This window comes from Microcaecilia unicolor, chromosome 13 (assembly GCF_901765095.1).
Source record: "Microcaecilia unicolor chromosome 13, aMicUni1.1, whole genome shotgun sequence".
In the NCBI taxonomy this organism is placed as follows: Eukaryota; Metazoa; Chordata; class Amphibia; order Gymnophiona; family Siphonopidae; genus Microcaecilia; species Microcaecilia unicolor.
In genome coordinates, this window is record NC_044043.1 from 90,728,216 (window position 1) to 90,755,520 (window position 27,305).

The 27,305-nt window shown below is 40.8% G+C and overlaps 1 protein-coding gene across 1 annotated transcript in view; it reads left to right on the top strand.

Annotated features, from left to right (window-relative positions):
- Positions 1-27,305, top strand: part of FOXJ3 (forkhead box J3) — a 114,580-nt gene that overhangs the window by 31,232 nt on the left and 56,043 nt on the right. Inside the window, 4 exon segments of the mRNA XM_030186124.1 lie at positions 25-461; positions 8,520-8,594; positions 11,841-11,924; positions 16,123-16,221. Of these exon segments, the coding sequence (XP_030041984.1) occupies positions 138-461; positions 8,520-8,594; positions 11,841-11,924; positions 16,123-16,221 (582 nt within the window). The 5' untranslated portion in view covers positions 25-137.

Here is a 27,305-nt window from a genome sequence, read left to right on the forward strand (position 1 = left end):
ACACGTCTGTATTTTTATTTCTAGATTATACTCCAGCTTTCCCTTAATTGGAATTCCTAATTTTGTGACTTCTGGATTTTTGTGAGAACACAGGCTTCTTTTCCTTATACTGAGCAAGAAATCTCTTTGCCATCAGAATGACATCAGAACTGGAGAGCAGCCTGACATCTATGGATTGGCTTCCTCAGCTCACTGTGAGGGCTGCCATTCAAAAAGCGGATGCTTCTCAGAATGCTCATGGGACTGGTATTTCAAAGAAGAATGCACTTCTTGACCCAAACACAACTTTGGACCAGGAAGAAGTTCAACAGCACAAAGATGGGAAACCACCATACAGTTACGCTAGCCTCATAACATTTGCAATTAATAGCTCACCAAAAAAGAAAATGACTTTGAGTGAGATTTATCAGTGGATTTGTGATAACTTTCCATATTATAGAGAGGCTGGCAGTGGCTGGAAGGTAATTAATTTATATATTTTATGTTTATTACATGGTCTACATCGAAGGTTCCCAACTCCTGGTCTTTCAGGATAATCAAAGTAGGAAAATTAACACAGGTATTGCACCAAGCATTTGTAGTTCAGAATTTCTCATCTATAGCATTGGACACTTTGTTAAAAAAAAAAAAAAAAACTCAAAGAATCCTTTAAAAATACTTGTGGGTCTGAGAAGAAGAGTCCTCTATCAAAGAAAATATAGAGCCTAGGCAATGCAATTTTCAAAATTTTAATGGCACATGAACAGCTGTTTTCCCGCAGTTAACACACTTCATGCTTATTCTTTGTAGGTTTCTAAGCCAATTAAGAAGATAGGAGGGAAATTTTTCATCACTGGGTTTAATTGTAGATTTTAATCAACAGTAGACTCATTCTGCTTATTTGCAGTTCATTAAAAAGTAAACATAAAATAATAGCCTGAAATATACCTGTATTAGTTTAATCATCCCTATTTCCTTAGCAACTTTAAATAACTAAACGACTCGCCAATACAAAGACACAGACCACAGTCCAGCAATGAGATGAGGGCTATCCAGCCTTCTGCACCTGGTACCACATGTATGTCACAGTTGGTGAGAAGTTATATGTGTGCACTGGCTGCGAAGAGCTCCTAGCTCTCAGAAAATTGAGTCCAGTCTCTGGAGGCTATAGTGCAAGACTTTGGAGGAGCTGAGACAGAGTGGTATGTTTATGCTTATTTAAAATCTTACTGTATCGCTCCTCTTGATACTTAATCAAAGCAGTTTACACACCCTTCAGGTACATAGTAGGGCAGTTCCATCTCCAGTCTGGCAGCTTCTGTGTTGCCTTGGGAGGAAAACTCGTCATCTGGAGCCCATCAACTTGGTATAGAAGTAAGTGAGCTAAGACCAGTTTTCCAGGTGATGCAGTATCCTCTTGCACTAAGGATGTGTTTTTAGGACCAAATGCCCTGGAGAGAGGGGTTAGGACAGCTGTTGTAATTTATTCATTTATTTGTTTACTGCAGTTTATTAATCACCTCTAACAGAAATCTTAAGGTAATATTTAACAAAAAAAAACCTATAACATCACACCAATACAGCATACAGAGAAATACAGAGGCGGGGATAGTGCTGGGCAGACTTATACGGTCAGTGCCAGAGCCGGTGGTAGGAGGCGGGGCTGGTGGTTGGGAGGCGGGGCTAGTGCTGGGCAGACTTACACGGTCTGTGCCCTGAAAAGGACAGGTACAAATCAAGGTAAGGTATACACAAAAAGTAGCACATATGAGTTTATCTTGTTGGGCAGACTGGATGGACCATGCAGGTCTTTTTCTGCCGTCATCTACTATGTTACTATGTATGTTACTATAACATCAATAAGCAAGACGACCAGTTTCTGAAAATTAAGTTAACCTCTTTGCCTGGCAGTTTATCCCACCACATCGATCCTATGACAAAGAATGCTCTCTTCCTAGTCCACTGTAAACATAATAACCTATTGGGAGAAGTTGGAAACAACTTTTTTTGGTGCTGAACGAAGATTGCAACTGGGTTGATACAAGACCACCATGTCACCCAAATATTTGGGTGCCAAAACATGAAATACTTAAAAAAAAAAAAAAAAAAAACATTTTTTGAAAATCCCACAGTAAGCTACTGGTAGCCATTGCGGTTGCTGAAGAATGGGGGAAACATAATTTCTCAAACCCAGTCCCCTAGTAATTATGCTGCTGTGGTTTGCAATATCGGGAGTGGAGATAATGATTTCTTAGAAAAACCTACCAAAAGTACATTTCCACAGTCTTCACCTACCAACACAGCCATGACTATGATCGAACAGGACAACACTCAATCTTCATCCATTCCGACCCTCCACTTATACCTCATATGATCACTATACAACTTTGTACTCGTTATCCACCGACTGGGCAAACGCCTTTGACGGTACTATGTAAGCCACATTGAGCCTGCAAATAGGTGGGAAAATATGGGGTACAAATGCAATAAATAAATTCAATAATACCAAAGATGGGGCTAAAAGTCACAGCATATCTATAATCTAAGAAAGTTCATAATTGATGAAGTATGCAAAAATATTTTAAAAAAGAACTAATGTCAGAATGTACACATCAAATGTAGACAGTTTGCGTCACATGAATTTGATCAGTCCATCTTCCTCTCCCCAACCAAAGCACTTCAGATTTCTCATTATTCAAAACCCATTCTCTTTCCTTCAATTGCATGGCTATACATTCAAAGCCTAGATTCATTTTTTCTAAGTCCTCCTTTTAACCTGGTTTCAACAGGGAACGATATTTGGGTATCATCTGCAAAAACATGTTCTCCGAGGACAAGCAGGTTTCTATGTTCTCACAAGTGGGTGACGCTGATCCGCGTCACACGGTCCAGCATTTTGCCAAAGCTAAAAAGAGAGCTTTGTGGCCTTGCTTCAACAGGGAGCAATATTTGGGTATGCATAGCAGAAGACACGCTATCAAAACAGGCCAACCCACAAACCAACCTGTCAGCAGTATTTTGCATTAACTGCAAATGTTTTTGTAAACTACTTGTAATCTGTAAATATAATGAATTGCAATAATCCACTTGCGGTAACAAAATTGCCTGTGACAGAACTCTAAAATCTTCCATGTTTCAAATTTGATTTTATTGCTCTTAATTGCTAACACAATAATAATGGGAGATTTCAATTATCCTAATATTGGTTTGCAGAAAGGCCAGTCCTTTAATGGGGGCAAGAAGGCTGGGTAGTTCAGGCTCCTTCCCCTCAGTCGTCACAGCAGGAGGGGCCAATGACCCCCATTGAGATTCGATGGATTCTGTTCATGGTGGAACAGGTGGAAGGATGGCTTCCCCTGTTTCACCAGCAGTGGACCCTCAATCCCTGTGATCAGTGGGTGTTGGAGGTGGTTCATCTGGGTTAAGCACTCAAGTTTATGGAGCCCATTTCAGATGTTTTATGGTGTCTCTTTGCAGGGCAGGTTCCAAGCAACTTGTCACAAGGGAAAACTGTATTACCTTCTTGCTCTGGGAGCTATCAAGCTAGTGCCATCAAAGGAGTTCAGATAGGTTTGTTCAGTTTCTTTTGTTTCTCCAGTTGTGCAAATATATTTACCGTTGGCTAAAAGAAGGCTGAATACAAATGTACTTGATAATACTTTTACCTCAACATTGGCTATATTAGATATTTTGGAGACTTTGGATACCAATTTAGAAATGCAACCACAATGCTACTTAATTATGTATTCAGATCTGACAGAGATTGGTTGTTGTGTCTATTTGTTTTAAACACAAGGATGAACGTTTTTTTTAAACTGTAAAATCAGATGTGGTAAAAGAAACCCAGAAGAGAAGATGGGGATTTGTTATGCCCTGCGGTTTTGCAACTAGTGGCTCTTTTTCACATTCCCGTGCAAATGTGAAGTATAGATCTGTTAAGTGACTTTTATATTCCAGCTGTCTCAACTAACAGCTTTTCTGGCTACTAATTGACAGATGACATTTAATGTGAACAAATGCAAAGTGATTCACATAATCTGAATCATAGTTAACTGATGCTAGGGTCCACCTTGAAGGTCAACACCCAAGAAAAAGATCTAGGTGGTGGTGTAGACAGTGCACTGAAATCTTCTCCCCAGTGAGCGGTGGCAACCAAAAAAGCAAACAGGATGCTATGAATTATTAAGAAAAGGATGGTAAATAAGACAGAGAACATTATAATGCCTGTGTATCTCTCCATGGTGCGACCACATCTTGAATATTGCGTTCAGTTCTGGTTGCCGTATCTCAAAAAAGATATAGCAGAATTAGAAAAGGTTCAAAGAAGAGTGACCAAAATGATAAAGGGGGTGGAACTCCTCTCACATGAGGAAAGGCTAAAGAACTTAGGGCTCGTCAGTCTGGAAATGAGGGGGCTGAGGGGAGATGATTGAGGTCTACAAAATCCTGAGTGGTGTAGAACAAGTAGACGTGAATCGATTTTTTTACTCTTTCAAAAAGTACAAAGACTAGTGGACAAATAGGAAGAAATATTTTTTCACTCAACAAATAGTTAAGATCTGGATCACTTTGCCAGAGGATGTACTAACATCGGTTAGCGTATCTGGGTTTAAAAAAGATTTGGACAAGTTCGTGGAGGAAACGTTCATAGTCTGCTAATGAGATGGACATTGGGAAGCAAGCCACTGCTTGCCCTGGGATTGATAGCATGGAGTGTTGCTACTATTTGGGTTTCTTCAGGCACTTGTGACCTGGATTGGCCAGTGTTGGAAATGGGATACTGGGCTAGAGGGCTTGATGGACCATTGGTTTGAGCCAGTATGGCTATTCTTATGTTCTTATGTTGTCCCCAAGAAATGGGACTATTTGGCCAACTCTAAATCTCACTGAGGGTCATAAGAACATAAGAGTAGCCATACTGAAGAGTTTATGACCAGTGAACTTGGCAGTATGTCAGCCTGCTCTTAACACACTTGTGCAGCCTGGGCTTTGGCAGTGGCTCCTAAGTGAACTTATCCTCTGCTCTACAGGGTTGTCTGGAAGGTAATCAAGTGCCCCTTCTCGTGATTCTGTCGCAGGGCTGACCGCATCAGTTGGAGTATGTGACCCTTCTTTGGTGCCTAGTTGGTCTACCTACTGATGCAGGGTCCGGTGGTCATGGAAGGTCCAGATCCTTCTAGTTTACAGTCTAGTAATCCAGTAGCAATGATTGCTATAATGCTGGAAGGTGTGGCGTATCCAATAGGTGATATGCAGTGTGTGACCTTTCCCCAGCTGAGTAGAGTTGGTATCCATCCTGGCTTCCTACAGTATGGACTACAGCAGGGATTGACTCTCAATTCCTCAAAAGTTTAGGTGATGGTGCAGTCTAGTTCTCAGAGGCCAGGTACAGGCTAGTCCCTAATGGTCCACCAGAATGTGGTTTGTACTGTGCAGAGGGATACAGTTTGTCTCCTTTGAGGGTGGTGCTGCAGTAGTGAAGCTTCATTTATTACTCAGATCTTGATCTGATTGCTTTCGAGCCCTTGAAGCAGGCGTTCTGGAAAGCCCTGTCCATTCCCTCTTGTAACCAAGTATTTGGCCTGTTGAGGGCAGTGATGCAGTCCTTCTCGTGCAGGGAACCATAGATAAACATGTAGAACAAGTCTCTTATGTCCTGTCTCATCTTTTTACTTTGTCCCCATCCTTTTTATCACTTCCTGTGAATCAGGTCCTATTTCTTTCCATTCTTTTGTGAAACACTAAGCCTTGAAAATCAAATGATGCGCAACCAGTCTCAACCCCCAGAGATTTTATAGTCATCACAAACAGGAGGGCGTAGAAGCTGGCCAAAGGGCAAACCACCACAGGAGATGTTGCTTAATCACACTTTAAAGTTTTATTCAAAGCAACAATCGAAGGGCCCGACACTGGCCGTGTTTCGGCGTTGAATACTGCCTGCCTCAGGGGTCCCAGTCAGACTCTCTGTGGGCACAAAGAGGTACATGTATAGTATCGGGTTCAGAAATGCTTGTAATCACAAGAAAAGCAAGGGAAGGCAGTAAAGACGTAGAAGCCAAAGCAATCACCACATCAGTTTGTGTGTTTACAAGCATTTCTGCACCAGCTACTATGTACACCTCTTGTGCCCACAGAGAGTTTGACTGCAACCCCTGAGGCAGGTGGTTTTCACCGCCGAAACACGGCCAGCATCGTGTCCTCCGATTGGTACTTTGAATAAAACTTTGAATAAAGTGTAATAACACTAGAGTGTAAACACTCTCCTGTGGTGGTCCGTCCTTTGGCTAGCCTCTACTCCCTGCTGTTTCTGCTGTGTTTACTGTGCCTGTGTTTTGTGGTCATCATCTTAGTTTTTGACATTCAAGGCAAGATGATTCTCAACCATCCAGTCTTGAGTTACTACCCAACAGGATTTCAACTTTTTTAAAACTCACTACAAAACGCAACATCCACAGGAAAAAAAAAACAATTGAATATTGTCTTTGTAGATTCTAAAAACAGCATTTAAAGTCCAGAGTACTGCACTGAGTGGTTGCAGATACAAAGAAAATAACGCCAAGAATTCAGACCCCTGAAGCACACCCATCTCCAAAGGATAGAACTCAGAAACTGTCTCTGTCCTTTCAATTGCATTGCACGATCTGTAAAATAAGAGGTAAACCAAGAATGCACTGTACCTCTCAGGCCAAATACATATAGATTGTGAAGCGTAATCTCATGGTCTACTGTATCAAATGCAGTCAATGTCCAACATGACAAAGCAAAAACACAACTTTTTATCCAAGCCCAAACAAATTTCATCCAAAGAGGAAACCCACAAAGTTTCAATACTGTGTGCTCTCCTAAATCCGTCCTCTTCAACAGATTTCCCATTTCTACAATATCCATCGTCTGTGACAATAACCCCTTCTCAATCATTCTTGCAACATAAGGCAAAATAGAAATTAGCCTTTAATTCACAGTTAATTTAAAATCCAATATATCTTTTTTTCAAAAGCAATCAAAGTATTAGCTGAAGTCTCACGAGGCTGCTGCTTGAGTTGTATGGTTCCGTGGGAACCCCGCTGTACAGCTCTGTATTTGGCAGTCCCAAATAAAGAATGTTACAATAATCTAGGCAATTAAGTACCATTGATTGCAACACTGTTTTAAAGTCATTCCAGGATAAAATAGATTTCAGTCGGGATAACATTCTCAATTTAAAGTACAGAGAGCGAGTCAAAACCTGCACCTGCATTCTAAATGTAAAAGCGGAATCCAACACAATCCCCAAGTTTTTAACCTGCTTAACAGTCTTAATAGGTACACCCATCAATACCAATTCTGTTGGTAACATTAATGATGAATCTGATACAACCCACGTTAGTTCAGTCATAGATATATTCATTCGCAATCGATTCTTCTTCAACAAATCCATCACTGTTTCAAACATCAATTACACCCGGGATATAACATTAGTATTAGTCATCGATACAGGTAGAAAAGAGTGGACATCTTCGTAAATCCTGTAAGAAACTCCTAAAGATTGTAATATTAACCTCTTTTCTTCTGGCCTTTCCTCTCCCTATTCACTTGAGCATACTTCTGGCTTTGATTGTTGCCTTTTCTACCTGTTTAGCCACCATCAGATCATATGACACAATCACCCACCAAGTCTTTCTTGTCTTTCGTACACAGAAGTATTTCATCCCCCTATACTATACCATTCCCTTAGATTGCAAAAATCCAAGGAAATGGTATAGCATAGGGGGTGTGAAATACTTCTGCATAGGAAAGAAGAGCGGGACTTGGGGTGATTGTGTCGGATGACCTCAAGATGGCCAAACAGGTAGAAAAGGCGATGGTCAAAGCCAGAAGGATGCTTGGGTGCATAGGGAGAGGAATGGCCAATAGAAGAAAAGATTTGATAGTACCTTTGTATAAGCTCTGATGAGGCCCCATTTAGAATACTGCATGTAGTTCTGGAGACCGCACTTATGAAAAGATATAAACAGGATGGAGTTGGTCCAGAGGGTGGCAACAAAATTGGTCAGTGGTCTCTTTCATAAAGCGTATGGGGACAGACTTAGGCTCTCAATATGTATACATTGGAAGAAAGGCGGGAGAGAGGGGATATGATAGAGACATTTAAATACCTCTGTGGCATTAATGTACAGGATGTAAATCTCTTTCAAATAAAGGAAAAATCTGCAATGAGAGGACATAGGATGAATTTAAGAGGTTATAGGTTCAGGAGTAATCTAAGGAAATACTTTTTCACAGAAAGAGTGGTGGATGCGTTCAGTCGCCACCCAGTGGCGATGAAGACTTTCTGAATTTATGAAAACGTGGGACAGGCACATGGGATCTCTTAGGGAAAAGGGGAGATAGTGATTGCTGTGGATGGGCCATTTGGCTCTTACCTGCCGTTATGTTTCTATGTTTCTATTTCATTCTGTGGACTGTAAATGTTTGTTTCTTTAATTTTGGATAGTCCTGTACCTGTATTACTAAATGTGTTTTTAAATGCATCCATACTTATTTTTACTTTCTAATTTTAGAATTCCATACGACACAATCTGTCACTGAATAAGTGTTTTCTTAAAGTGCCTCGATCCAAGGATGATCCTGGGAAGGTATTTTTCATTTTTATTATTATTATTATTTTTTAATGGTCAGCATAACATTTTATCTGCTTAAATTAATCATTTATCTTGTTTGGCCACATAGGGGTAACTGAGTCCTGCTCACGCTCTGCCCAATCTCCTCTTATGTATACACCTCCTGTAAAATACATGCTATGTAAGATACGTGCATATTTGTAGAATAGTGCTTAGGTGGAATTTTGGCATTTAGTTGCATATTTGGCATTATTCTGATGATTTTGTATGTAATTAGTGCATACTTTATAGAACTTTCTGTAGTCACTATAAGCAGTGTCTGTTAACTCTACACACCTGATAGAAGGATGGGAGTCTTTCTTTATAATGATGGTTTAGGTGGCAATAGTCAGCATAGGCTTTTTCTGATCAGTGGTGGTTTGTTTGTTTGTTTTTTACTCATAAGAACATAAAACAGTGCCACAGACACACTTCATGACACTAATATTTGGTTCATGCTTCATATGTCATTTTTTGACAGAGCTGGTATTAATCATTTTGACTGTATGTATATAATGCGGGATGTGTATTATTTGCTGGGAACATATTTTGAAGTGTTACATAGCACATGGTGAAGTCATTTTGTCTCTATGTACATAATTCATTCAGGTTGTATATTCTCATTTGCTGGGAACATATTTTGAAATGTTACGTAGTACCTAGTGAAGGTAATTCTACATAGGCATTTTTGTGCATATAGGACAGTATGAGGCATATTTTCAAAGCACTTAGCCTTCCAAAGTGCCATAGGTTTCTATGGAACTTTGGAAGGCTAAGTGCTTTGAAAATATGCCTCTATATATTCTTCCTTATCTGCCCAGGAGGAAAGGGTTAGGACAGCTGTTGTAGTTGGTGATTACATCTTTACGCATGTACATAGTTGTGTGGCTTGTGGGCTAGAGGATCGCTTGGTGACTTGCCTACCTGGTGCGAAGGTGGCGGAACGCATGTGACCACCTACCAGATTTTAGATAGTCCCAGGGAGGAGCCTGCTGTCTTGGTATATGTGGGTACCAGTGACATAGGAAAATGTTCGAGGGAGGTTCTGGAAGCAAAATTTAGGTTCTTAAGTAGAAAGCTGAAAAACAGATCCTCCAGGGTAGCATTTTTGGAAATACTCCCCATTCCATGTACAGGACCCAAGAGGCAGGCAGAGCTCCACAGTCTCAATGCATGGTTGAGATGATGGTGCAGGAATGAGGAATTTAGATTGGTTAGGAACTGGACAACATTCTGAGGAAGGGGGAAACCTGTTCTGAAAGAATGACTCCACCTTAACCGGGATGGAACCAGGCTGCTGACGCTAACTTTTAAAAATGAGATAGATCAGCTTTTAAACTAAAATTGGAGAGGGGGGAGGGGAAGCTGACAGTCACCCAGAAGCGCATGGTTCAGTGTGGAGTATCCTCGAAGGATACTATTGAAATGGGACATTTAGGGAATCTCAATAGAGATGTTTCAATTATAGTGAAAGAAAGCCAGAAGTGTTTAATGGGAGAACAGAGTAAAGGATGCAAATTATCTTTGTGTAATTAAACTCTGGAATTTGTCGCCAGAGAATGTTAGCTTAGCAGGGTTTAAAAAAGATTTGGATATCTTCCTAAAAGAAAAATCCATAAGCCATTATTAAGACGAACTTGGGAAAATCCACTGCATATTTCTAGGATAAGCATCATAAAATGTATTGTACTGCTTTGGCATCTGCCAGGTACTTGTAACCCGGATTGGCCACTGTTGGAAACAGGATACTAGACTTGATGGACCTTTGGTCTGGTCTAGTATGGCACCTCTTAAGTTCGTTTGTTCTGTAGCCTGTTGTTAAAAGCATCCGTAGTACCTGAAGATTGGAGAGTGGTCAATGTAATGCTGATTTTTTTAATGGGTTCCAGAGGTGAGCCGGGAAATTACAAACTGGTAAGCCTGATTTCGGTGCCGGGTAAAATAGTGGAAACTATTATAAAGGATAAAATTACAGAACGCGTAGATAAACATGGTTTAATGGGACAGAGTCAGCATGGGTTTAGCCAAGGGAATTCTTGCCTCACCAATTTGCTTAATTTCTTTGAAGGTGTAAATATGTGGATAAAGGAGAGCCGAAAGCTTCTGTGCATTAAATGCACAATAATGTTTCTGGCTAAAACCAGTCTAAATAAAATGTTGCAAGCCCATTTTGCTTTGAGCACCTCTCCCTCAGTCAGGGCTGTTGGATGTGTTGAGCAAGATGGGTGCCAGACTGGTCAGGGTGGATGTAAATTACCATGTGGTCATGTCGTCAGAGATGGACATCCACTTCCCCTACTGGCCACCTGGGACCAGCAGCATTGACAGAGTGGCCCACACACCTCCTTTCTGCAACTTTTGAGGGAATGTTTTCCCCCCATTGACCATCCAGGGTGCCATTTATTCAGGCAATGGCCCTGAGTTTAGTTCCCAGCCCAGTTCGTCTGTTTTCTGGGCTATCTAGGGCTGAAGGTGCTTGAAAGTGGCATTCAAAGCCTCTGGGGGAGAGGATGAAGGGAGTCAGTGATGACATTTAGTGGCTGGATTCAGGGCACAGGCTTACTGGGTTCTGGAGGAATCCATAGTCTGTGGCCCTTAGCCAAATCCTGTCACTGCAGTGGCTGAGCAAGGTGGAGGTAGAAGGTATAAAATAGGCCAGAGCTTCCCAAACTCTGGGTTGGGACCCCAAATGGGGTCACAACCTATGTGGGCTCTTCATAGGTTCATCATTATTCTGAACCTCCAAGGGGGTCTCACAGTTTATTTGGCTGCAATCATGGGGTCACGGCCACAAAAAGATTGGGAAGGTCTGAATTAGGTTAACAATTTTGAGTAGTAGTGAATGAAAAACTCGTGGTACTGTAGCCTAATAGAAGCTGGTTCTAATTAAGTTGTAAGTCCAGAGATGCAGGAGAAAACCAGTGGGTTAAAATACCTCCCTCCCCTATCACTAAATAGCTACCAACAAAAATTCATGGTGCTGTAGCATCAATAAGGGCTGGTTTCAACTGAGTGGGAAGCCCATACTAGCATGACAACCTGTCAGAAATTAAAAAATAAAAATAAATGCCTAGTTAGTGGTTACTTTAAATGAGACAGCTGTTTCACCAAACTTTTTTTTTTTTACTGTTGTTTTATTGCATTGAATCAGAAGCATTCGGTTGTTTAGAGATTTTGTTAGAATTATAAGGAATGGTTTAGCTGTAATTTTTGTTTGTCTAGGGATCTTATTGGGCAATAGACACAAATCCAAAGGAGGACGCACTGCCAACTCGGCCAAAGAAGAGGCCACGGTCTGGAGAACGGGTGAGGCTCATCTTAATTAAGTAGAGTTTGGGTCTTATGTATGTTCTATTTTTATTGTGTGTGGGGGGGGGGGGTTATTTTATTATTATTATTTTTTTACTGGAATCCACCTAGGTTATAAGTGGAATATAAAATATTGAAAATAAATAAAGTAAGTAAGGGAATTGCTGCATGTCCATAATATGAGTTGTGGCCCTCTTCTTCTGTTCAAACTTCTTCTACTAACCTATAAATGTATTCACTCTGCTGCTCCCCAGTATCTCTCCACACTCGTCCTTCCCTACACCCCTTTCCGTGCACTCCGCTCCATGGATAAATCCTTCTTATCTGTTCCCTTCTCCACTACTGCCAACTCCAGACTTCGCGCCTTCTGTCTTGCTGCACCCTACGCCTGGAATAAACTTCCTGAGTCCCTACGCCTTGCCCCATCCTTGGCCACCTTTAAATCTAGACTGAAAACCCACCTCTTTAACATTGCTTTTGACTCGTAACCACTTGTAACCACTCGCCTCCACCTACCCTCCTCTCTTCCTTCCCGTTCACATTAATTGATTTGATTTGCTTACTTTATTTATTTTTTGTCTATTAGATTGTAAGCTGTTTGAGCAGGGACTGTCTTTCTTCTATGTTTGTACAGCGCTGCGTATGCCTTGTAGCGCTATAGAAATGCTAAATAGTAGTAGTAGTAGTAGTGTCATTTAGAGGCTTGTTTTCAAAGATAGACTTGCAAAGTTTCATATGTGCTTTGTAAGTCTGTGTGCTGTGAAAATGAGCATCAAGTGTCCAAAAGACTCCTACTTAATCTGTAATATTTGTCTTTAGAGAGCAGTTTTTAGGTTAATGGTGTGAATACATTGGTTTTTATTAAGACTTTCTATAACTGATTATTAATTAATTTTTTTTTCTTTTAAGTAAAATTTAGAGAGCCATGATAGCTTTCAATAAAATAGAAAACACAGATATTTGGTTACAGTGTTGCTGATGCTTATTTGCAGTGCCGTAGCGAGGGTGCCTGACACCCGGGGCGGGTCGCCGCTGTGCAGCACGGGCACGGCGCATCCCCCCCCCCCCCCCCCCCCCCGAAACGCACCTTACCTTGCAGCGGGGGGCAGGCGGAAGGGCCGATCCGCCCCCAGTGCACGTCACTGGGAGCTGCGTCGGCTCTGCTGCTTCCCTGCTTTCTCTGTCCTGGAACAGGAAGTAACCTGTTCCGGGGCAGAAAGAGCAGGGAACCAGCGAGCCGACACCCCCCCAGTGGCGTGCACCCGGGCCCCCCCCCCCCCCCCCTTCCTACACCACTGCTTATTTGTCAGTATATTAGAGAAAATGGAGTTGAATGATTGAGAAGAGCAACATAAGAGAATGGAACACAACTTGCTAGGAAGGGAAGATGATAAATTATTTAATTTCATAATGCATGTATCAGAGGTTCTGTTTTAACCTAGATTTCTGGATTTCAGTTTTGTGCCTAGACAACGTGCTTCCTGGTGGAGGGTTTTTTTTGTTTTTTGTTTTTTTTACATTGCAGCATATCTGGTATTGTATTCACTTTGTCATGGTGTCCCATGACTTTGACGTCCCTCCCCTCCTCCTCCCCCCCCCCCCCCCCCCCCCCCCCCCCCCGCACCCTATTTTCACTCTTTTTTTCTTCCTGCCCCCACACTTTTGCATCAGCGCCATCTTCCTTTCCTTTTCCCTTCCCAACTCTCCACTCCCAGCTTTCCTTCCCCACCCCCGGCATCAGCATTATCTTTCTTTACCATCTTAGGATGTCCTCAAACTAGCAAGAGGAGTAGGTCAAGTAATGTTCCTTACCTTCTGATCCTCTTGAGATAGACATAGGGGAAGTCATTGCTTGCGCTGAGATTGGTAGCATGGAACGTTGCTACTATTTGAGTTTCTGGCAGGTACTTGTGACCTGGATTGGCCACTGTTGAAAGCAGGATACTGATCTAGATGGACCGTTGGTCTGACCCAATATGGCTATTCTCATGTTCTTATATAGTGATATGATTTGCTTTATGTAGACAATTTTAAAACAATTGTATAGGCCTTTGTAACACTTCACTTCGATTAGATAGATTCCTAAAGGACAAGTCCATAGACCGCTATTAAATGGACTTGGAAAAATTCCGCATTTTTAGGTATAACTTGTCTGGAATGTTTTTACGTTTGGAGAGCGTGCCAGGTGCCCTTGACCTGGATTGGCCACTGTCGGTGACAGGATGCTGGGCTAGATGGACCTTTGGTCTTTCCCAGTATGGCACTACTTATGTACTTATGTACTTATGTACTGACCCAGTATGGCTATTCTTATGTTCTCTACCAGTGCTGACTTTCCTCTGAATTCAGAACCATGTGTGTGCCCTGAAGTATCATGAAATCAACACAGTTCTGACTTCAGAAAAAAGGCAGCAACAAGGAAGGAACATTGCTAGAGGTCAAGTAATGCTATTTTCAAGATGGCCAGCAGGTCAGGAGCATCTGAGAATCACTCCTGTCCCTTCCTCTTACTGGACCACCAGGCCTTTAAAGATGGACTTCATTTGCCAGAAACAGCGTAATGAGGAGAGGGGAAGAAATTTATTTTTCCCCCTGTAAAGCTAGGAATGCCCATTGATTTGGTCCCTGAAAGGCATCAGCTCCTGCAACAGCATTAATTACAAATTTTGGAGTTATAGTTGAAGTTCAAGGACCATATATGGTAAAATGCTTAATCTGGATTCTGTTAACCAGTTTAGCTATTTTTCATGCATTAACGTGATGTAACTCTTTCGTTTTGCTGCATGTTGTGCCTGTTTTCTATTCCTGCATAAAAAGCTGCACTAACACAATTTAACACATTGTATCATTAGTTAATGTGCATTAATTGCTCAATACTACATATTAGCACAGCTTTGTAAAAAGAGGTCTTATTGATTTAGTATGTGTACTTAATGGGTGTGATTTTGAAACAGGATATCTGTATGAGTGGTCCAATAATGTTCTTGTTTTTATATAGGCAAACATCAAATATACTCCGCAAGTATAGATTTTTAAGGACCATCGTACAATAGACTTCCATTTATCAATAAAAAGGAAGTCAAAAGATATAATCATCAGTCCAAGTCAATGTGAAAATAATTTTCAGTGCAACTTCAAAATATCTGAAAATATTTGGTAAACATTTTTCAAACAATTTTCAAAATAATGACATTCCAAATAAATAGATTGACGTATCTTTAAAAAATATATATATATAAAGATGCCAAATCTGGCTCCCACGAATGCCATAAAAGTGTTAGGACACTGAAAAAAATCACAACATTGCGACACAATCATTTTTCGAGCAGTTTGATCGCTCTGCACCAGGGCTCACCTCCCACCCCTTTGGCATAATCAACATCCCTTCTTTTCCTTCTCTGCTCCTCTCTTCCTTCTCTGTTTAACATTCGTTTTATAATTCTTCACCCCCACCATCACCACGTCCCCCACCATGCCATCTCCAGTACCTAAACACAAGACATTCATTTATTTTCTAGTCCGCCTTAGTACCTGCTGGATCTGCCTCCTTTTCCAATTTCCCTCTGCAGTCCAAGCTATATTAGGTCTGCAGTGCCCAAGCAGTAGAGAATGAGGCTGAGGCTGAAGCTGAAGACAGTGCTTCTTGCTGACTAGAGGAGAGCCTGTAGGCCCGGATCTATGAGGAGAAGGACTGAAGGAAAACTGCTATGGCCAGCAAAGTTTAACTTCTGTGAATTAGAGCCCACTCCCACTTTTCTCCCCATCTGATAGTTCTGACATAGAAAATTCTTGTAGCACATCAGTCCTGCTTCGGTAGTATACTGTTTTGGGCAATGTTTCTGTAAAATGCTTCAGTTCTTTTCCCCACCCTTTTGTCGGCAAGCGCGTTGCTGCTCCCATAAGTCACAGATGTTCTGCCCAGGTGTCTCAATCAACCCTTCCGACCCCAGCACTGTTGCAAAGAGATAGTGAAGCAAATCAAGTATTAAGCAATGCAGTTTTAATATGGTCAGTTCGATTAAATCAAGGTAAGAAGTCCATACAGTTAAATCCATAAGGATGTTTTTTCAAGTCAGTCATGGTGAGATTCAAAATTAGACAAACTGACCCCAAATTCTAAAAGAATGGCATACAGCATTTAGTTGGTCACTTTGTGAGAACTGATCTTTATTTTGTTTCTTTTCCTGAATTTTAGGCCTCAACTCCATATATAGATTCAGATTCTTTGGGAATGGACTGTATTATTTCTGGAAGTGCCTCCCCAACTCTGGCAATCAACACTGTGACTAACAAAGTAATTTTCCTTTATTCGTTGCTTAAAACACATTGGTAGTATTTGTTTTTGTAATATTTTTGTGTGGATTCACTACGATAGCAAGAGACGTAAGTGATGTTTATTGAAGAATCAGGTAGCATGCATTTGTTTCACAATAGATAGTAACAATACTTTATTGTTAAGAAAGCTCATAGTCACATTCTGAGGAATTGCATTTCTTCAGATTTCTCAATCTTACTTTGCTTTATTTGTATTGCTTAGCTGATAGTTTCCATATTAAGAAAACAAAAGGCAAGTTAAGATTTTTTTTTGAAAGACTCAATTGGTAGATCTCTGATTTCCTTCTATTAATGGATTTTTATGAAAGAAGTTATTTATGAATAGAACACCAAATGTAAATTTACCATAATGTCTTTTCATACATATACCATACCATCAGGCAGGATGTCGTCTTTATATTGCCTATATTTCCTTCCATTGACTTGGTGGCCATCTCACCAATAAGCATACTGTAGCTAATCAGTTTTTTAGTGTCACCCCCTTATTGTACATTTTTTTTTTTAAATCCCGCTAGTACCTCTTCAGTTCAAAGCAGGTAACAGAATCGCAAGAGAACAGCAGCAATCTTCCGAAAATAAAATGATATCACATCAAAGTCAAGAAACAGAGTGCAAAACATTTTTTTGGGAACAATCCGGTTTTAACCTTTTTTCTAAAATCACAGTATGATGAGGCACAGTTAAAAATATTCACCAACACTGTTTAGCTTTTCCAATGAAACGCCAGAGTCAGTTCAAATAAGTGTAATCTTCTCTTCTCCCTAGTTGAGGGAAAAGAGAAAATCACATCTACATTACGTCTAGCCCTCTGAACAACAGGAAATTGAAAATGACTATACAAATAGTTTGGAACAAGGCCATTCAAAATTAAAAAAAAAAAAAAAAAGCTAACGTAAAAATTACCCTGGCTTCAACTGAGAGCCAGTGCAGTTTTATAAAACTAGGAGAAGAAAAGTCAAACGGACTGCAGTATTCTGAATAGTCTGAATTTTCCTAAGAAGACTCTTTTTACATCCTGAATATATACGATTACAATAATCTAATTGTGAAATCAAAAGAGCCTGAACTAAAAATCTAAATTGATCCACCCCAAAATAGCTTTGAACACATCTTAGCTTCCTAATTTAAAAAAAACACTTATTGGCCAAAGAGGAAACTTGATTTTCCAGTGATATTGAACTATCAACCAAGATTCCAAGAATCTTCATAACTGGAGAAAATTCATAAGTGACATGGTCAATACAAACAGTTCTAGGGATGTTCTCTGGTTTAGTGTCAAAACCTAAACATTTATTTTTTTCAGTGTTTAGTTTTAGTTTGATAGAACATCCAATTATCTAATAATGTTATACAGTGTTAAATCTTAGAATAATTTACATCAGCTATTGAGCTGAATGGTATTAGAACAGAAATGTCATCTGCCTAAATATAATGCAAAAAGTTGTTAACTTGCAATAAATGCCCTATTGATTGTAAAAAAACAAAACAAACATTAAAAAGCAAAGGTGATAGAGGTGATCCCTGCGGTACTCCACATATGTTCTTCCTTGGAAAAGATAAACCATCCTTCATCTTTACCCTATAAAAACAGATCAGAAAATCACTGAACCACTTTAACACATTCCTAGTAATACCTATATCCTCAAGTAGCGGTGAAAAAATAATACGGTCCATCAAGTCGAACACTACCGAAAGGTCAAACTGTAGCAACACTTCACATTTTATTTCACTTAAAAAGAATCAAGCATTATCTAGTAAAGAACCAACCACTGTTTCAGTACTAAAAAAAGAATGGAATCCTGATTGAGAATTATATAATATCGAAAACTTTTGATAATCTTTTAATTGTGAAGTAACAAGACCTTCAATTAATTTTGCAAAAAAAGGAATCGAGGCAACAGGTCTGTAGTTGGATGCAGTGGAAATAGATAGTTTCGGATTCTTCAATATAGGGGTGATGATGATCTCTCGTAAATCACACGGAAACTTGCCCAAAGATAATTGTATCTGAATCCAATCATACAGAACTACTTGGAAAAAAGAAGGAGCAACTTGCATCAAATAAGGAGGACAGCTATTTAACATACAGTATAAGACTTGCTGTACTTTCTATATAATTTAACAAAATCCTGCCAACAAATAGAATTTGAACCAACTTCTTCCCAATCTCCTAGAATCTCTGGAGTAGAGCAAAAGTTGATGTATTCGCAAACTTTATCTGATAGATTTTCTGGAAATCCTGCTCTCAATTTACTTATCCTAACCCTGGAAAAAAAACCTTTTTGGATGCAAGAACACACAAACAAGTAAAATAATCCACTGAGTAACTGATGGAACTTGATCAGTAACTACATTCTGAGATGGAACCTTAATTAATTATTAAATATTTGAAACAACTGCTTCCTTAACATTATATTGATCTCTACCTATTAAGTCTGAATATTAATTCCTCTTAGTAGTTTTTAGAATAAATTTATTATCCCGTGTCTTTCCTCCATTTATGCTCTAATTTTCTGCAAAAACATTTTAATTCCAATAATTACGAAGTATAGCATTTGTCACTTTGTTTTAGCTGACTCTTCTTAGAGCGGAGGGGAGCAAAACTTCATACCAAAAACTTAGTCAGTCTGGCCCCTGGAGGTACACAATAAGAGGTTGTGGGAAGCTCTTAAATTCCTGCCACTGAATGTTAGAAGAACATCCATAGTGATCTAACCATAAAGAATGTTCTCAAATAATATTGGTTAACTTCATATTTTTATGAAGAGAAGTAACATTATCCCCAAACGAGATCAGATCTAGATGATGACCTTTTTCATGAGTAATAGATGTAGCAGGGATAGAGTAGTTCAAAGAAGATTAAAATGAATAAAAAATCTATTACTTGAGGATCTTAACATTTTTCTAAATGTAAATTAATTTCTTCGAGGACAAGCAGGCTTACCATTCTCACAAGTGGGTAGACGATCCGCATCACCCGGGATTTGGCACATTAGACAGCATAGAAAAAATTCAAGAACCTTCTGGGGCGCATGCCGTGTCCCACCGTGCATTCGCGGAGTGCCTTCCCGCCTGCAGCACACTGCTTTTCTTCAGTTTCTTTTCTGCGAGAGGAAGCATTGTGTGTTGCTCCTTCCATACACCCGGAAAGAGCCTTTACCGCGTTTTCGGCGCTTTTTTTTTTTTTACTTTTTGTACTGCTTTTCTTTCATTATTTAAAAAAAAAGTTTTTCCCTTATCTTCTTAGTTTTTGTTCCCGTGTTTAAGTTTTTTTTGTTTTTCTTCGTGGGCCCCCTTTTAGGCCTGCTCGGACGGTTATACTATTTTTGCTCCTTTCCCTCTTTTTAAGGCACAATCGCAACCTTTGATTTTGTGGGAGCCATTTTCCATTCCATGTCATCGAAGACTGACAGTGGCTTCAAGCGTTGCTCCCAGTGCAGCCGGACCATCTCAGGTACTGATACACATTCTTGGTGTATCCAGTGCCTTGGGCCCGACCGTAGCCCAGCAAATTGTGTCCTTTGTTGTCGTATGAAGAAAAGGACAGAAATTTCCTGAAGCTTAACGCGAAAAACTTTTTGTAGTTTGGAAGCCGGGAGGACCGCTCCCTCTCCATTCAAGAGGTGCCGATGTGTATTTCTTCCAGCAATCGAGATCCTGCTCCTGCAACCTGAGCGCCAACCAGCCTTTCAGCCTTTACAGATGGTGGCTCTCAGTGAACACATCCGGGCCTTGCTCCCAGAACTCTTGGAAGGATTGACTCAGTGATGTGTATCGGGGGTGCCTGCGTCTGCCATGCCTTCTGCTGCAGCCCCGCCTGGTCCCCCAGCCCACGGTGCGGCCTCCGACGTTGGCGCCACTTGCATCTCCGGTGTCGATTGTCACCCAGGTCGGTTCTCCTTCAATGTTGATGGAGGAAGGTTCACCGGATTCAAGGCAGGAGCCAGCTCCTCAACACCGTTTTCGAGGACATGGCTTCTCCATGTCGAGATGGGCCTGGTCTCGGACATCCCTGAGGGAAGTGCTGTCCGATACCGAGGAGGAGCGCTCATGGGAATTGGAGGAGGATCCCAGGTACTTTTGCTCTGATGAGTCCTATGGGATCCTTTCTCAACCTTCCCCTCCACCTGGGAGGAGACTGTCTCCACTGGAGTGTCTCTCCTTCACCTCTTTTGTATGTGAAATGGCAGAGGCCATTTCATTCCCCATAGAAGTGGAGGATGAGCCCTGGGTCAAGATGCTCGAGGTCCTGGACTACACCTCTCCACCTAAGACGGCAGTGATGGTGCCTTTCCATGAGGTACTCCAGTCCTTGTACGGAACTGGGCGTCCCCTCTGTCTGTCCCTGTGGTCCCCAAGAAAACTGATACCTAATACCAGATCCACGGGGAACCTGGGTTGGTGAGGTCTCAGCTACCCCACGACTCCATGGTGGTGGATGCCGCTCTCAAAAATGCCAGGAGTTCTAGAGACTATGCCTCGACTCCCCCAGGTAGAGAAGCTAGAACCCTGGACTCTTTGGGGAGAAAGATGTATCAGGCTGCTATGCTCATCGCCCGTATTCATTCTTACTTGCTCTTCACGAGCATCTACTTGTGGAACTCGGTGAGGCAGCTTTCGGACTTGGTGAATGTTCTCTTTTAGGCATGTAATGTGTCATTCTGTCTGCTACATGGCCTGTTCCACTTGTCTGATTTTGCTGAAATTTGGTAGCACAGTTCTTTGCCAAAATGTGTCAGCAATGATGCCAAATTTCAAAGCCATGTCTAGCGAGCGAGGCCAGCAGTGATTTCTGGCAAGCAGATAATTGCAACAGAAAGAGCAGAAGGAACTTAAACAAGCTTTTAATTTGTTATACTATGAGCTACTTGCTAATATTAAACCAAACAGATCATTGTAGATTGTGGACAAGAGAATATCATTCTAGAGAATTTTTTTAAATCTCTTTCCATATCTTTTCTATCATTCCAGAGATTATTTTTTAATTCTCTTAGTAATGTTGGTCTCTTTCAATTCATTTCTTTGAGAAAAACTGCTAAAAACATGAACCAGTTTAAATTTTTAAAACTGTTCTCTTCAATGAAGATACTGTGAAACAATATTGTGTGCAATTCTGGAGAGCACACTCACAGAAAGATAGAGACAGGATGAAGTCGGTCCAGAGGGTGGCTACAAAATTAGTAGGCAATCTCTGTCATAAAACATACAGGGACAGGCTTAGGAACCTCAACATATATACGCTGGAAGAGGAGCGAGATAGAAGTTTAAATATCTCAGTGGCATCAATATACAGGAAGCAAGCCTTTTTCAAATGAAGAAAAACTGTGGAATGAGGTGGCATACGATGAAGTTAAGAGGAATAGTAACATATATATACATAGTAGATGACGGTAGAAAAAGACCTGCACGGTCCATCCAGTCTGCCCAACAAGATAAACTCATATGTTCTACTTTTTGTGTATACCCTACTTTGATTTGTACCTGTTCTCTTCAGGGCACAGACCGTATAAGTCTGCCCCGCCTCCCACCACCGGCTCTGGCACAGACCGTATAAGTCTGTCCCGCACTATCCCTACCTCCCAACCACCAGCCCCGCCTCCCACCACCGGCTCTGGCACAGACCGTATAAGTCTGCCCAGCACTATCCCCACCTCCCAACCACCAGCCCCGCCTCCCACCACCGGCTCTGGCACAGACCGTATAAGTCTGCCCAGCACTATCCCCGCCTCCCTACTTTTTGTGTATACCTTACCTTGATTTGTACCTGTCCTTTTCAGGGCACAGACCGTATAAGTCTGCCCAGCACTATCCCCGCCTCCCAAAGAAAATACTCTTAGAAAGGGTGGTGGACATGTGGAATGGCTCTCGGTGGAGGTCATGGAGACAAGGACTGTGTCAGAATTTAAGGAAGCATGGGGCAGGCATGTGGGATCCCTTAGGAAAGGAACAGTTAATAGTTACTGAGGATAGGCAGACTGGATGGGCCATTTGGCCCTTATTTGCCGTCATATTCTATGCTTCTATGCAATTCCCCAGTGTTACAGCACATACAATGGCTCCCTACAAGGGCGAGGTCTTCTTTTAAAGTTTTGTCCTTACTTTACAAGTGCTTATATGGGGAGCTCTGGCCTATTTAGCCAAATGTTTGAGTCAGTGAGTTCCAACAGGGCCCTTCGCTTTTCTCAATATTGTTTTTTAAAGTCTGCATCCTCTTTCATCTGCAAATCTACAATCAACCAAAGAAAAAGCCTTTAGCTATGTTGGACCATTAATGTGTCATAGGCTATTGAGGGAGATTCATGAGAATCTCAACTTCCTCCTGTATAGGAAGATTCTTAAATCCTGGTTGTTCAAGCAAGTATATCAGTTGGTGGACTAAATTGACAGTTGCTTAAAACAAATCAAATTTTATTTGCCGGTTGTATTGTATTGTATGTTATGGTTTATAAGACAAATGCACTTTTTTTTAAAAATTGCACTTCACTTGATACCTTTGAGCTGGGAGTGAAACATCAAAGGGGTCTTTTACTAAAGCTTAGCTGGAGTTACCAGCAGCAGGACTCATTTTATTCCTATCGGCTCTGCTGCAGATAATTCAAGCTAAGCTTTAATAAAAGACCCCCCCCCCCCCCCCCCCACCAATGAATAGAGAGATCAAAGAAGAGATGATTCTCAATTCTCAGTTTTATAAGTACCAGTTTATTTATAAATATTACATCACATTCTAATTTCTGCAGTTTACCACCAAACCCTGGTGACTATCAACCTGTTGCCCCACATCAGCTTCACTTTGAGAAGCTCTCCGACCTTCACCCAAACCAGATATCAGTTAAGAAGCTCAGAAAAATGTTCATCCTTTTTTTTTTTTTTTGGAAGTATGAACTTCCTTGAAAGAAAGGACCTTCTTATTTTCCTGTTATCAACCAAAGCCATATTATAGACAAAAATGAGTAATAGAAGTAGCAGGATAGAATAGTTCAAAGATGATAAAAATGAATAAAAATCAATTACTTTAGGCTCATAACAGATTTCTAAATACAAATTTATATCTCCTCAAATCAAATTTCTGATTCTTATAATTTGATTTTGAGAGACAGCGAAGATACTTACCTGTAGCAGGTATTCTCCGAGGACAGCAAGCTTCACTTTTTCACAAGTGGGTAGACGATCCGCGTCGCCCAAGATTCAGCACATTAACATAGTAACATAGTAGATGACGGCAGAAAAAGACCTGCACGGTCCATCCAGTCTGCCCAACAAGATAACTCATATTTGCTGCTTTTTGTGTATACCCTACTTTAATTTGTGCCTGTGCTTTTCAGGGCACAGACCGTATAAGTCTGCCCAGCACTATCCCCGCCTCCCAACCACCGGCTCTGGCACAGACCGTATAAGTCTGCCCAGCACTATCCTCACCTCCCAACCACCAGCCCTGCCTCCCAACCACCGGCTCTGGCACAGACCGTATAAGTCTGTCCAGCACTATCCCTGCCTCCCAACCACCAGTCCCGCTGCCCACCACCGGAGACATCTGACAAGAGTTGCAACTTTTAACACAGCTTCTGCAAAAAGAAAATGGTTTATGTGATGGTCTCATGACTCTGACTGTAATGTATGCAGAGATTTGGGACAGATTCTCAAGCTCAGTTTTTTGTCCTTGAGATATTCAGAGCTGAGGGTGCAGCAGAGGTAGTATTCATGGTCCCTAAGTGAGAGTGTTTTATCATATGACGGTGACACCTATTGGCTATACTTCAGGTGTATATGTACCAGATTCTGGAGGAAGCTGCAGTCTGTGAACTCTGGTCAAGCACTCTCACACTGATAGTTGGGTCAGAAAAAAATGGGGGTGAAAAATAATTTTAAAACAGACTGTGGCCCTGATGCACCAGTATGGATCAGTGTTGATTGATCTGGAAGCCCAAAGGAGCAGGCGGAAACTGCTTGTTGGGCAGTGGGTTAAGAATGAAGTCCTCTGCTCTTTAGTTTTCATGACAAAGGGAATATGGACTTAGGGTAGGAGAGGTGGAGGTGCCTTGGTTGAGAATTCAAGTTTAATCTCGTGAACCTTATCATGAAAGTACTCAGCGAGAGTCTGGGGAGAAAGTGAAGGGGGAGTTAGAGGTGAAGACACTTTGGGGAGAGAGTTTAGTGTGGCAAAGAGACGTCGAGGGTTTGAGCAAGCTCGTAATGGACACATAATAACTCTTCCTCTCTACGATTCCCTAATGTGTCTGTACACACGAACCTTATTCTACTACAACATTACTGTATTTGTTCATACCGGAATTGGCGAACGCCTTTACGGTACTATGTAAGCCACATTGAGCCTGCAAATAGGTGGGAAAATGTGGAATACAAATGTAACAAAAAAACAAATAAATATAACCAATTTATTCTTATCCTTATTTTTACTGTTATATCTTCACCCAAACCTTTAAGAAGCATGGGCTTGTCCACAGTAATCTTATAGAAGACTTGAATTAACCACAAACAGATGTAAAGTAAGGTGGTGAAAGTTTTTTGCATCCTGGATCTCCATCAAGGCTCTGATTCAGACAGTGACTTAAACGGATTAGCTTTTTTCCCCTTTTTGTTTATAGCAATTCATTTTGATTAGATCAGTGGTTCTGAAACCTGGTCCTGGAGGCATCCCAGCCGGCCAGATTTTCAGGATATCCATAATGAATATTCATGAGCAGGATTTGCATGCAGTAGAGTCAGTGCATACAAATATCTCTCATGGATATTTATTGTGGATATCCTGAAAACCTGATTGGCTGGGGTGCCTCTAGGACCAGGTTTAGGAATCACTGAATTAGACTGTTAGATTCCTCTGGTAGCATGGAACAAATGTAGAGTGATTTTGTAATAATTATTAATGAGGAAGCTAAGAGTATTGTTTTCAGATATTGCAGTTCTGCCAGTGTTTATCCATCCAGTTAGGCAAGGAATGAGGTTTTGAGCAAGTTATTCATCCCATTGGATCCTGGATTCCTTGCTTAGTCACTTGGTTTACATTGAAGAGAGATTTGTGTCCATCAGACTTAAGTTTGTTTTCTTCAACAGTAGTTGAATAGTTTAAAATGTCTTGATATATACCACTTTGTGAATAAAAATATGACCAGCCTCTATGACAGCCCCTGTCGGACCGACCGTTCACTTGTCTATTAGATTGTAAGCTCTTTGAGCAGGGACTGTCTCTCTTTGTTAAATTGTACAGCGCTGCGTAACCCTAGTAGCGCTCTAGAAATGTTAAGTAGTAGTAGTACTTTTCTTAACTAATCAAAGTGGATTACGATAAAAATATATAAGATAGATACGGAAAAGAACGCCATAAAAAGTAAGAAAGATCACAATCGACAAGGCCAAACACCCCACATACATTACACACAGAGAGTGCTTCTGCTTTGTTGTATATACAGACTTGCTAACTAGCATATAGCTATTACTAAACTTTTTTTATTTTTTTTTTTACATTTACTTGAGTGTGAAATTAGTTTAGATCTTAGATTGTTGACCCTATTAAATGATCCTCAAAGCTAGCAGAGCACTAATGGAGTATAATATACGTATTTATTTAAAATTTGTATAGACGTCCTGGTCAAAAACAGGATCACCTCTCTCGTATCCTGAGACCTGAAAGAGTGGGCTCTACTGAGCTTCAAGGCTGTTAAAAAAAAAAACCTCTGTGGCGTAGAATGGGTAGATGTGAATTGCTTGTTTTACTTTTTCCAAAAATACTAGGACTAGGGAGCACACAGTGAAACTACTAAGTAGTAAATTTAAAACAAACTGGAAAAAATATTTATTTACTCAATGTGTAATTAAACTCTGGAACTGGTTGCCAGAGTCATAAAAGCAGTTAGCTTAGCAGGGTTTAAAAAAGGTTTGGCTAATTTCCTAAAAGAAAAGTCCATAAACCATTATTAAGATGGACTTGGGAAAGTCCACTGTTTATTCTAGGATAAGCAGCATAAAATCAGTGTTTTACTCCTTTGGGATCGTGCCAGGTATTTGTGACCTGGATTGGGAACTGTTGGAAACAGGATACTGGGCTTGATGGACCTTCAGTCTGTCCCAGTATGGGGAACGCTTACGTTCTTAAGTTGGAGGGTACCAGCTGAAAGCTGGTTTATAACAAATTGCTGGACAGCGGCAGTTTTAGATAGCTGTCCTAGAGGGGAGAAAAAATCAGCTGGTGTAGAGTAAAAAAGCATGAATATATCTTTCTCTTCCAGATCTTAGGGTAAAGCTGGTGAAATTGCATTCATTTTGAGATGGGCATCATGTAAGAAAATACTAATAAATATATTACTTGCTAAATGGTAAACTAGCTTCCACAATATACACAGCTAATTTTATGTTTTTATTCATCTTGTGCCCAGCAGCAATATCACGGATGTTGGCTTACTGTCCTCTTTGGATTTTGACGTTAGTTTATTGACATTTTTCTTTTAAAATAGTTTCAGGGAAGGAAAATATTTGTCTTCTGACATGCAGATCTGGCTAAACTTGTGTAGGATATGAAATTATTCCTTTAGGATGAGGAGGCCAAAATTTATTTCCTAAACCAGCATATTGGTGATCTTTCTGATGTACTATCCACTGAACTATGCTCTTTTGTCATTTCTTTTCTTATGAGTTTTTATAATGGGGCAGTGGGGAGACTTGGGTCAGCCAGCACCAGTTTGCATTATAGTACCAGCAGGGCAGGAGTAACTGGGATCCCCTGTTGCTTCATTATGGACCTGCAAACATAAACTACAGGGTAAGGGGGAGGTAGCTACAAGGAAAGGGGTGAAATATGTTAGTGGAGAGATAAAGGGCAGGAGGCCTGGAGGGGTTCTTGTTGAGTAGGGGGGTTTGGTATGAGGAGTGGGGCAAAAGGGTTGTTTTAAGTGTCAAAGGGGTGATTTTTCCTAACTCCTTCCTGCTTCTTTAAAGACCCTGACATGAGTTCATGAGAGCATCAGCAAGTGCATTAGCCTACCCTTACTGTTGATGAAAGCCTCACTTCTTCAGACATATTCCATTTTATAT